Source organism: Erythrolamprus reginae, chromosome 4 (genome assembly GCF_031021105.1).
Source record: "Erythrolamprus reginae isolate rEryReg1 chromosome 4, rEryReg1.hap1, whole genome shotgun sequence".
Classification (NCBI taxonomy): Eukaryota; Metazoa; Chordata; class Lepidosauria; order Squamata; family Dipsadidae; genus Erythrolamprus; species Erythrolamprus reginae.
Genome location: NC_091953.1, coordinates 15,900,123 through 15,912,357, shown reverse-complemented (window position 1 = coordinate 15,912,357; position 12,235 = coordinate 15,900,123). Strand labels below are relative to the sequence as shown.

The window sequence follows — 12,235 nt, the reverse complement described above, 5'->3', positions numbered from 1 at the left end:
TCTTTTAGGTATGATATGGGCTGAATGTAAAGAAATTTGGTCCCAAGGTCCCAAGGAATACCTGTTTGAGCTGTGGAATATGCTAGATTTTGGTATGCTGGCTATTTTTGCAGCCTCGTTCATTGCAAGATTCATGGCCTTCTGGCATGCTTCTACAGCCCAGAATATTGTTGACGCTGATACAGAGATAAAGGACGTATCAGAGGCAACATTGGATCCCAGCATAAAGTACTACACTTTGGGTGAGCAGTTCAGATTTATAATGTAGAGCTAAACCAATGTTTTAATTCCTTTCAAATAGGAATTTGTATTATTCAGTCCTGAAGTATACCCCATATACTTATACATAGGCACATCCAGAAATAAGCCAAACTTCATTTCTTTTTAAAAACCAAACTTGGCTTATCTTAGAAATGAAACGGAATAACATTACTGTGTTCTTTTCCTTCTAAAGTAAAAGAAATTTACTGAATGGCCATGAAAGTAAATGAAATGCTCTAAAGTAAGTATCAGCAAGACATTATAAACAAGCCATCTTCAGAAAATATACAGCAGTTTGTAAAACTTTTCTTTCAAAATATGTCAGCTTCTGGATCTGATGAGACAGCGACTCTCAAAATTCTAATTTTCTTGTCCTTTACTGTCTGGGAGCTGCAATCCCAATTTATATTAAAAAGCAGCAGGATATAAAAGTTTGGTTTAACTCTTCTTATGAGATGCCATAATTTATTCAAACAGTTTTATCAGCCATAATCTGCTGGGAAAGTGACACGTTCATTGCAAACCTGAATGTAAACAGTATTGAAGCCAAAGAGAAATACTCCTGAAGATTATTGCATGAACTCAGTTCCAGAAGAAAAGAAGATCCTCAATTTTTTAATTTCATACAATGTTAACTGAAACCTAGGCTACAATGCGGAGTGCATTGGTTGGCGATTGCTTTCCGGACACAATTCAAAGTGTTGGTTATGACCTATAAAGCCCTACATCGGGCCAGATTACTTATGGGTCCGCCTTCTGCCGCATGAATCCCAGCAACTGGTGAGGTCCCACAGAGTTGGCCTTCTCCAGGTCCCGTTTGTTTGTTTGTTTGTTTGTTTGTTTATTTATTTATTTATTTATTTATTTATTTATTTATTTATTTATTTATTACTTAGATTTGTATGCCGCCCCTCTCCGAAGACCCCGTCAACTAAACAATGTCGCTTGGCAGGGCCTGGGGGAAGAGCCTTCTCTGTGGGGGGCCCGGCCCACCGGAATCAGCTCCCCCCGAAGATTCACACTGCCCCCACCCTCCTCACCTTTCGCAAGAGTCTTAAGACTCATTTATGCTGCCAGGCTTGGGGCGATTAGATCTCAGCCTCCTGGCTGACAAAATGTTTGAATGACTGCTGTTTGAATGGGTAGGACTGATTTTTAGCACAACTGGGGATTTTAGATGGATTGTTTAGTTTTAATTTAATTGGATTTGCTATTGTATTTATTGTTTTTATATGTCGTAAGCCGCCCTGAGTCCTCAGAGAGGGGCGGCATAATAAGTAAGTAAGTAAGTAAGTAAGTAAGTAAGTAAGTAAGTAAGTAAGTAAGTAAGTAAGTAAGTAAGTAAGTAAGTAAATAGTCATAAGTGTGAGAGATGGTTGTACATTTCAGTGCTGTTGTAATTTCGAACAATCATTAAATGAATTGTTGTAAGTCAAGGACTACCGTGTTTCCCCGAAAATAACACCCTGTCTTATATATTTTTTAAACCCTGAAATAAGCACTTGGCCTTATTGCCATGTACCCAAAAGCCCAATTGTGCTTATTATCAGAGGATGATGTCTTATTCTGGGGGAAATGGTACCTGTACTATGGTTGACCTAATAATTTGAGCAGGCAAATAGGAGGACCCAAGCTCAACATATTAAACTGAAACTCTTCTATTTCTTTCTTCTTAGCAAGAATAGACTGGGATCCATCTGACCCTCAAATCATATCCGAAGGCTTGTATGCAATTGCTGTTGTTTTAAGTTTCTCACGCATCGCCTATATTTTGCCAGCCAACGAAAGCTTTGGACCCTTGCAAATATCACTTGGTAGAACTGTGAAAGACATATTCAAGTTCATGGTCATATTTATCATGGTTTTTGTGGCCTTCATGATAGGAATGTTTAATCTCTACTCCTATTACTTGGGAGCGAAGCAGAATGAAGCGTTTACTACGTAAGTTAATCTGTGTGAAGTCCGTGAATGATTGTATTAGAAAGCATTCGGCTGGATTAAGTATTTTTGACTTTGTAACGTTCAAAGTGTGAGCAGAATGTATTTGATTCCCTTGTCCTAGTTAGCTACGGTTGGTAACCCTTAAACATTTATTCGCCGTACCGTTTTTTATGCTGTTAATATCTATGCCTTCAAATCTGTGAAATCAGATTAGGTGAACGTTTTCATGAATGGATCGAGGAAGGATTACTGCTTTTAATCAGTGTGATTTTTTTTTCAAATTACTATATCTTTTTGAATTGCCAGAAAATGGCTTGATAAGATTATTAGAGAAAGCAGAAGTAGATGCCTGGTTTCCCAAGAAGATATATTATGCAGAAAAAAGTTTATGAAATACAGTACATTTCTTTACTCTGTGTACATTCAAAATTCAACACTCTGATGCAGATGTGCAAATATGCATTTTTATTTGTTTATTTATTGGCAACGTACCTTAATTTTCTTTTGCAAACAACTCAAAGCGGTGAACATATCCACCAGCACATCTTCATCCAAAAACGATCTTGTATACAGAGAATCTTACAGTTTTAAAAAGTATAGTGCTTTATGAAATAAACTGGAAAAGGGCTGTATCAAAATTCATACGTTAGATTGTTGCAGTTTAGGATTTCCACCTGTGCCTTCAACAATATTTTGGATTTGTTTACACTCTTTCCCAAATGTATTGTTTTCTTTTCTCCATCCAGCCTTTTATGTTGACTTTTATGTTCTAATTGCTCTATTTTGTTTCTCTTTATATTCTTTGCGTCCCATTTTGCTGTTATTGAAGCATTAGGGTTTTCCCAATCCAGTACTAGTTTGTGTGTGTGTGTGCATAGTTTTGTTGTGGTTTCATCAGGACCAACACTCAAAAAAGTTGAGATTGCTGTGAGTATGTAAAAGAATATTAAGAAAATGTCCAAGTCAGATCATGCCCTTTTCTTTCAAACATTCTAAGAAAATGTAAACGTGTGCTAGAAAAAAGGAAGGCAATAATATTTAAAAGAAAAAAAGGTTTCAAGATCAGACTAGTAGTATACACTAATAAAGTAACTGCATTTTTCCTACTTCTTTTTCTAGAAACACCTGATCATATCTCACTTAAAAATTTAAGATTATTGAAGTTTATGTTGTTGTATTTTTTATTGTTATGATCCACCCAGAATCACTGAGGGTTAGAAATTTCATATACAGTGATCCCTCGATTATCGCGAGGGTTCCGTTCCAAGACCCCTCGCGATAATCGATTTTTCGCGATGTAGGGTTGCGGAAGTAAAAACACCATCTGCGCATGCGCGCCCTTTTTTCATGGCCGCGCATGCGCAGATGGTGGAGTTTGCGTGGGCGGCGGGGAAGACCCAGGGAAGGTTCCTTCGGCCGCCCAGCAGCTGATCTGCTCGGCAGTGCAGCAGCAGCGAGCAGACGAAGATCGGGGTTTCCCCTTTGCGTGGGCGGCGGGGAAACCCCGATCTTCGTCTGCTCACTGCTGCTGCGGCCGCCCAGCAGCTGATCTGCTCGGCAGTGCAGCAGCAGCGAGCAGACGAAGATCGGGGTTTTCCCGCCACCCACGCAAAGGGGAAACCCCGATTCGGCTCCTGCCGAGCAGATCAGCTGCTGGGCGGCCGAAGGAACCTTCCCTGGGTCTTCCTCGCTGATGCCCCCGCTCGCCCGCCCGCCCGCCGCCCGCCAGCAAGAGGGGGAGAGATAGAGAAAGAGAAAGAAAGAGATGAGAGAGGGAGGAAGAGAGAGAGAGGAAGAAGCAAGATAGAGAAAGAGAGAGAGAAAGAAAGATGAGAAAGGAAGGAAGAGAGTGACGTCATCGGGTGGGAAAAATCGCGATATAGCGTTTCACGAAGAACGAGATCGCGAAAATCGAGGGATCACTGTATTACTATTATTATTGTGATATGTGTATGTACAGTAATTCCTCGCTACTTCGCGGTTCATCTTTTGCGGATTTGCTACTTCATGGGTTTTCAAAGGGGGCTTAAATCCATGAAATCCATTGAAAATTTTAAATCCATTAAAAATCCATAAAATTCTTCTACAATACTACTGTACTCTATTAAAGAAACTGGTAGGATATCACATGTAGTTCCAGCTGAGAAACATTATAGAATGTTTAATGCAAAGGGTGGGTTTTAAAAGTCCAAATACTCGTTAAATACATAAAAAAATATCTTTCCTCTACTTCACGGAAATTCGTTTTTTACGGGTGGTCTTGGAACGCACCCCCCCCCCCCTGCGAAAAACGAGGGATTACTGTATTCAGAAAGAAGTATCAAAAATGCAAGATGATGGGTAAGATATCACATCGCTTTTTGGATGTCAGTACGGCGTTGATATAGCTTGAAATGGATGGGATTGTGACAATGCACTTTTATCTTCCAATTTTTGATATACAGGCAGTTCTTGACTTGCAGCAGTTCATTTAACGACTATTTGAATTTACAACGGGACTGAAAAAAGTGACTTATGTGCTTTTTTCACACTTATGACCTCTGCAGCATCCCTAATGATCATGCAATCAAAATTCAGATGCTTTGTACTTGGCTGATATTTATGATGGTAGCAGTGTTCAGGGGTTATGTGATCACATTTTGCAGCCTTCTAACCAGCAAAGTTAATGGGGAAGCCATATTACAACTGCAATTCTTCACTTTAATAACTGTAGCAAGAAAAGTTGTAAAATGGACGAAAAACTCACTTAACAAATGTACTCAGCAACAGAAAATTGGGGCTTATTTGTGCTCATAAGTCAAGGACTACCTGTGCAAATATACAACACATATCCTGCAAATACCGCCCATGATTTATTATATTTTCAAGTACTACTAATTAAAAATAGGCAGATTGCTGTTAACACAATTTAGTTTTTTTCTAGATTTTTTGCAAGTTTTGTTCATGCTTCTATTTATCCTTTTTTTTTCAGAGTGGAAGAAAGTTTCAAGACTTTATTCTGGGCTATATTTGGACTTTCTGAAGTAAAATCTGTGGTCATAAATTATAACCACAAATTTATTGAAAATATTGGCTATGTCCTTTACGGTGTTTATAATGTCACCATGGTTATTGTTTTGCTGAACATGCTTATCGCAATGATTAATAGTTCCTTCCAGGAAATTGAGGTAATATTCTGATTAAATTGATATGGGTTTTCCTCAGAGACAGTAAAAATGTAGTACACATTCTTAATTATGAACTACAACCATGCTAATAAACAAACATTAAAATTATTTTATTTGACCCCTATGACAATCATGATTCTTGACAAATGTATATTTTCTTTTATGTACACTGAGAGCAGATGCACCAAAGACAAAAAATATATATTTTACTGAAAGAGTAGTAGATCCTTGGAACAAACTTCCAGCAGACGTGGTAGATAAATCCACAGTAACTGAATTTAAACATGCCTGGGATAAACATATATCCATCCTAAGATAAAATACAGAAAATAGTATAAGGGCAGACTAGATGGACCACAAGGTCTTTTTCTGCCTGTCAGACTTCTATGTTTCTATGTAACACAGGAAACATTGTAGTATAGAAGCAGTTTTTGAACTACAGTAATAGAGCTTTTCTTTAAAATTATTACTGGTCATTAAAATTACATTTACTGCTCTGCTGATACTTAAACATGATTATTCAGCAATAAAACTCTATATTTGCATCAGTCTTCTATTTTGGCCATGGCCTGTTCTGGAAAATTGACATGAGGGCTATGACCTTCCTGAAAGCTTTTGAATGTTATTTTCTGGGGACATAATTATGTTCCAGACAAATCCAGCAAGACTATTCTAATACTTTTATATCTAGTTTTCGACACTGTAATTTAAAAAAGATGTTGACAGGCTAGAACATGTCCAGAAGAAGAGAAAAGAGATGATATGTAGCCTACAGGCCAAGGCCTGTGAAGAAAAGTTGAAGGGTGTTAGCTTGGGGAAGAAGCTATTAAAAATGATGGAGCACTCACCTTCTGAAGCTATAGCTATGCTATTTTAGAAGATAAGACATAAAAAGCAGGACAAAATAAAAATGGGATTTTAAATAAATGCCAGGAAAAAAAATCACCTGACAAAATAAAAAAAGAATAGAATAGAATAGATAATGAAAGTCATGCTCATAAGTTTGGAAGAAACCATCATGTTCATAGGGTAGTTTTATTTTATTTTCATTTTTTTATAATAGAATATTATAGAGTAGAATAGAATAGAATAGAAAATAATTCTTTATTGGCCATATATGATTGGACACACAAGGAATCTGTCTTTGTTGCATCTGCTCTCAGTGTACATAAAAGAAAATATAGATTTGTCAAGAATCTTGGGGTACAACACTTGATGATTGTAATAGGGGTCAAATAAGCAATCAGGAATCAATCAATATTAATAAAAATCTTAAGGATACAAGCAACATGTTACAGTCATACAGTCATAAGTGGGAGGAAATGGGTGATAGGAATGATGAGAAAAAACTAGCAGTAATAGTAGTACAGACTTAGTAAAGAGAAGTATTTTCAGCGCTAAGTAAACTAGTTTTTATTTTCTAGCACCAAGTAAAGAAGTTTTGTTTGAACAGCTCGATCAGCCTCCTGATTTTTTAACATCACGCCACTAAGAAATTTGCATTCAGGCTGCTGCTTCTATTTTACTGTTTTAGTGTTGTGCTTTTTAATAATTGTAGTTAATTATATGGAATAGAGTAGAATAGAATAGAATTTTATTGTCCAAGTGTGATTGGACACACAAGGAATTTGTCTTGGTGCATATGCTCTCAGTGTACATAAAAGAAAAAGATACATTTGTCAAGAATCATGTGGTACAACACTTAATGATTGTCATGGGGTCAAATAAGCAATGAAGAAACAATCAATATTAATAAAAATCTTAGGATACAAGCAACAAGTTACAGTCATACAGTCCTAAGTGGGAGGAAAAGGATGATAGGAATGATGAGAAAAACTAGTAGAAATAGAAGTGCAGATTTAGTAAAAGGTCTGACAGTGTTGAGGGAATTACAGTATTTGTTTAGTAGAGTGATGGCATTTGGGAAAAAACTTTTCTTGTGTCTAGTTGCCTTGGTGTGCAGTGCTCTGTAGCGACGTTTTGAGGGTAGGAGTTGAAACAGTTTATGTCCAGGATGCAGGGGTCAGTAATATTTTTAATATACAGTATCAGTAATATTTTTAATATATCAATAATATATTTAATGTATTTGCATTTCATGTGTTGATTTAACAATGTTTATAGTCAGCTCCAAAATCTAACAGATCACCCTGACCAAATGTTGATTTTGAAGAATGGCATCTATGTATTTCTTTTTGCAACCCTGTAATCCCTTGCATCGGGGTGGAGTCGGGGTGGCTGAATGTTTAATTTAAATATTTAAATATTTTAAAATTTACTAGCTAGATGCCTAAAACTGATCTCTTAACCTCCTGAATGTGAGGCAGGCATCTTAATGTCTAGGCCAGTGTTTCCCAACCTTGACAACCTGAAGCTATTTGGACTTCAACTCCCAGAATTCTGGGAGTTGAAGTCCAAATAGTTTCAAGTTGCCAAGGTTGGGAAACACTGGTCTAGCCACTGTACTGCTCATACATATATTAAAGTGTGTGTGTGTGTGTGTGTGTGTGTGTGTGTGTGAGAGAGAGAGAGAGAGAGAGAGAGAGAGAGAGAGAGAGAGAGAGAGAGAGAGAGAGAGAATTTGTAGGCATTTAGACAAATCTGCACATCTTTTAAAAGGTGTCTATTCTCTTCTGTGCCTCACTGTTTCACATAGCCACGGCTGTTTTCTCTGTCTTCCAGGATGATGCTGATGTAGAGTGGAAGTTTGCCAGGGCAAAACTCTGGTTTTCTTATTTTGAGGAAGGCAGAACACTTCCTGTCCCTTTCAATCTGGTGCCCAGCCCCAAATCTCTGCTGTACTTTTCCCTCAGAATAAAGACGTGGATTTTTAAAGTACTATTTTGCCACGCGAAAGGTTTCCAGGAGGATGCCGAGATGAATCAGGTAACCATCTGCCTCATGCTAGAATTACATATTTTTACTCGTTTGAGTTGGAGGAGGAAATAGGTGTTATTCCTACACCATTCAATACAATGGCTGCATCAAGATGTGAGCTTTCAGCAAGTAAAATCAGCGGCTATTACACTGCTACCCTACTGTTTCAGGAAAGGAGGCAGCATATTTAAGGTTGTTTAAAGAAAGCTTTTAGACTATTAAGCAATTGAAAATTGTACAATCTTTGTGTATCCTGCCACCACGTGTTCACAGACTGTAATGCAATATAATTTCACTTGGGCCTTTTAAAATTTAATAGCCAGTCCTGACATATTATTACACTGAAATATTTTAATGCTAATTAAAGCATTAGCTAAAAAACCTAATGAAATCAGCCCTGCTTTTTATGTCTTACTTTTAGAGGGACTGAGAGTTATTTCTTACTTTCTTCTAATAAAAGTTCTGAGCATTATTGTAGAATAGAATAGAAAAGAAGAATAGAATAGAATAGAATTCTTTATTGGCCAAGTGTGATTGGACACACAAGGAATTTGTCTTTGGTGCATATGCTCTCAGTGTACATAAAAGAAAATTTGCATTTGTCAAGAATCATGAGGTACATCACTTAATGATAAGATACAAATAAGCAATCAGGAAACAACTAATATTTATTTAAATCATAAGGATACAAGCAACAAGATACAGTCATAAGTGTGAGGAGATGGATGATAGGAACGATGAGAAAATTAATAGTAATAGTAGTGAATATGTCCAGGATGTGAAGGGTCAGTAAATATTTTCATGGCCCTCTTTTTGACTCATGCAGTATACAGGTCCTCATGGAAGGCTAGTTGGGTTGGCAGTAATTGTTTTTTCTGCAGTTCTGATTATCCTCTGAAGTCCGTGTCTGTCTTGTTGGGTTTATTTATTCAATTCAATTTTTATTTATTCAATTAACTCAATTTTTTTAATAAGAAATATTTTTTTTAAATATCATCAGGTTCCTAGATAAAAAATAATAAAGCAGATTGGATATAAAAGGTCATGAAAAGACAGAAAATAAATTGGAATGATACAGTATATCTATACAGAACCCATTTGTTAATTGGTGACAATTAATAAAATTGTACCACCAGATAAAAAGATGTACCTACTTTATTTTTCCTTGGCTTATATTTGGTGGCTCCTTGCTTATCTTCTTTGAAATATCCAGCAGTTAGAAATAAAGGAAGAAAAATAAGTTGGAATTATCTAAGAAAACTTATTATTTCTTATTTTCAGATGGAGCATAATAAGCTACCAACTATAAAAAGCACAGATGACATTGATTTAAACAGCTCAAATAATTCACAGAGAAAGTATCAGGTAAGTATCAAATTTGGATTTTATGCTTAACTAGATCAGTTAAAAACTGAGATTAAACAATTTACAACTTAGTCGCCTCCAATCTGATCTAAATGTAGTTCATAAAATCATATACCAAAATGTCCTTCCTGTTTATAACTACTTCACCTTCAACCACAGCAATACACAAGCACGTAATAGATTCAAAACTAAATGTAAACCGCTCCAAACTCGAGTGCAGAAAATACGACTTCAGCAATAGAGTGATCAACGCCTGGAATGCACTACCTGACTCTGTGTTTCTTCCCCAAACCCCAAAATCTTTAACCTTATATTGTCTACAGCTGGCCTCTCCCCATTTCTAAGAGGTCTGCAAGGGGTGTGCATAAGCGCACCATTGTGCCTACCGTCCATGTCCTATTGTCTTATTGTCCTCTTTTATCATTTGGGTCAATGGAAAAATATAGGGAAATTGTTATGAAGCAGCAAATCCTACTACATTCAGTGGGGTTTCTGAGTTAATATACTTAATATATATCAAGTCCTCAATCCCCAGGCTGTGAACCAGCACCAGGCCGTGGCATGTCAGAAAGTGGGCCATGAAAACAAGGGAAGCCCCATCCTCAGGATGCTAAACCACACCCCTTCCGGTCCATAGAAAAAACTCTCCATGGAACCAGTCCCTGGTGACTGAAAGGTTGGGAGCTGCTAATATACATGACATGATACATGGCAATATTTGTATAAGTATCGGTTATTATAGCAAGGCTCTGAATAGTTCCTAGAGGACAAGTCAAGAATTAATCAGCTTGAAGAACTGGGATCCTCTTCCAATTAAAAGATCCTTTCCCAAAAAAAGCTAAAATCATTTTCTTTTAATTCTTTTCTTTTCTAGAAGATCATGAAACGTCTTATTAAACGATATGTACTGAAAGCTCAAGTAGACAGAGAGAGCGATGAAGTCAACGAAGGTGAGATTGCAGAATGCCTATAATTCTAACATTAGATAACAAAGATTTCTTCTTCCTTCATATCACCAAGACTTTAGTTGTATTTTTGCTGTTGTATTTATTGTTTTTCCACACCTTACAGATACCTCAAATTAAAATACAATACAATATAATATCAACTGCCAAATTCTTAATCCAATTTTCCTAATTATTTATCCAATTTATTTTGGTACATATCAGTCATCCTGTGCTACCTCCTTTTCAAATACTATCATCCGGATTTCAGATATTTTTGTAATTTTTCTAATGAAAGATACTTTTCTTGAAAAATAATGGAACAATATGATATATAATGATTTTGATTTGTTAAAACAGAAATGATATATCGGTATAATGATAGAAATGAAAGGAATGAAGCGAATAGGAAATATATTTTAGATTTTTAATAATAACCCTTCCTCCTATGTATATTGATATTGTTATAATTAGATTAAGACATAATGTGAATGGTATTTTTTTCTTTCCTTCCTGGGATTCAGAGAGAAGTAAATTTGGAAATCTCTTTTGTTAAGGGCAGCTACGATAAAATGAGGGTTTAAAAAGCAGGATTGAGTTAAGTAAGAATGCAGGAAATGGATTGAAGCACAACCGCATAGTTTTGAAAAATAGCAAATAGCCCAGAGAAATTTAGATAGCTAATAGCACTTCAAATTCAAATGAAGGCGAATAATAATATTAGCTTCCTTCTGTAACAGGTCCTTGGCTCCTATATTCCTAAAGCCTTTTTCTCTTTTGCAGGTGAGCTGAAAGAAATTAAGCAGGACATCTCAAGCCTTCGATATGAGCTCCTTGAAGAAAAATCACAGAACACAGAAGACCTGGCAGAACTTATCAGGAAACTTGGAGAAAAACTGCATATCGAACCAAAGCAGGAACAAAGCAGCAGATAACAGGAACTTCTTTCTCAAAAGGAAAAGAAGCAAAAATCCTCCAAGCTGGCAGACCCAATGAAAGCCATATCAGTGTTTACCTCCCCTTTGTTCTCCTCCAGACTTAATTGGCACTTTTACAGCAGACTTCAAAAGCAGACACATCTTGAGTGGATCTTTTTATTATTATTTGTAACAGAGGGGAAAAAAACAGCATTTGACTGAGTTGTTCAATCCCATGCACCAAAGGAGAAAGAGAGAAGAAAAAAACTTTTCAAAAATAATCGTAATTTTTTTTTTTAGGCATAAAACACAGTCTCGTAAACTATATGACTTTAACTGCTGGATTCTGTTAACATCAAGTTCTTTTTTCACATATACAATATGTTTAAACATGCATACCTTATATTTTACATGTATCTGTAATCATTGTCCATTGAAATAAAGCGAGGTTGCAATAAATTAGCTAGGATCAGAGTTCCAGTCCTAAAAAGTAAAGAATTGAACCTCCTTTAACTAAACAGAGGTGCAATCAAATTGTCAATTAACTAAGGAGATGAATTCCATTGTCAGTATAAAGGCTTAGGGTGGACGAAAGATGCATCTAGAAATTGTTGTGTAACTCTAGAACTACTGTACTACAACACAACAGGTATCGCCAAGCTACAGTGATCCCTCAACTTATAACCATAATTGAGCCTGGAATTACAATCATAAGTCATGATACTCATTAGATGGGTCATCACATAATTGTCCCTTATTTTAT

General features: G+C 36.4%; 1 protein-coding gene across 1 annotated transcript in view; it reads left to right on the top strand.

The window, feature by feature from the left end:
• The window catches only part of TRPC6 (transient receptor potential cation channel subfamily C member 6), an 85,652-nt gene extending 73,721 nt beyond the window's left edge, over positions 1-11,931 (top strand). The window contains 7 exon segments of the mRNA XM_070749662.1: positions 9-242; positions 1,938-2,202; positions 5,174-5,369; positions 8,052-8,255; positions 9,528-9,611; positions 10,486-10,561; positions 11,339-11,931. Coding sequence (XP_070605763.1) covers positions 9-242; positions 1,938-2,202; positions 5,174-5,369; positions 8,052-8,255; positions 9,528-9,611; positions 10,486-10,561; positions 11,339-11,490 — 1,211 coding nt within the window. The 3' untranslated portion in view covers positions 11,491-11,931.
• Positions 11,932-12,235: the final 304 nt, after the last annotated feature.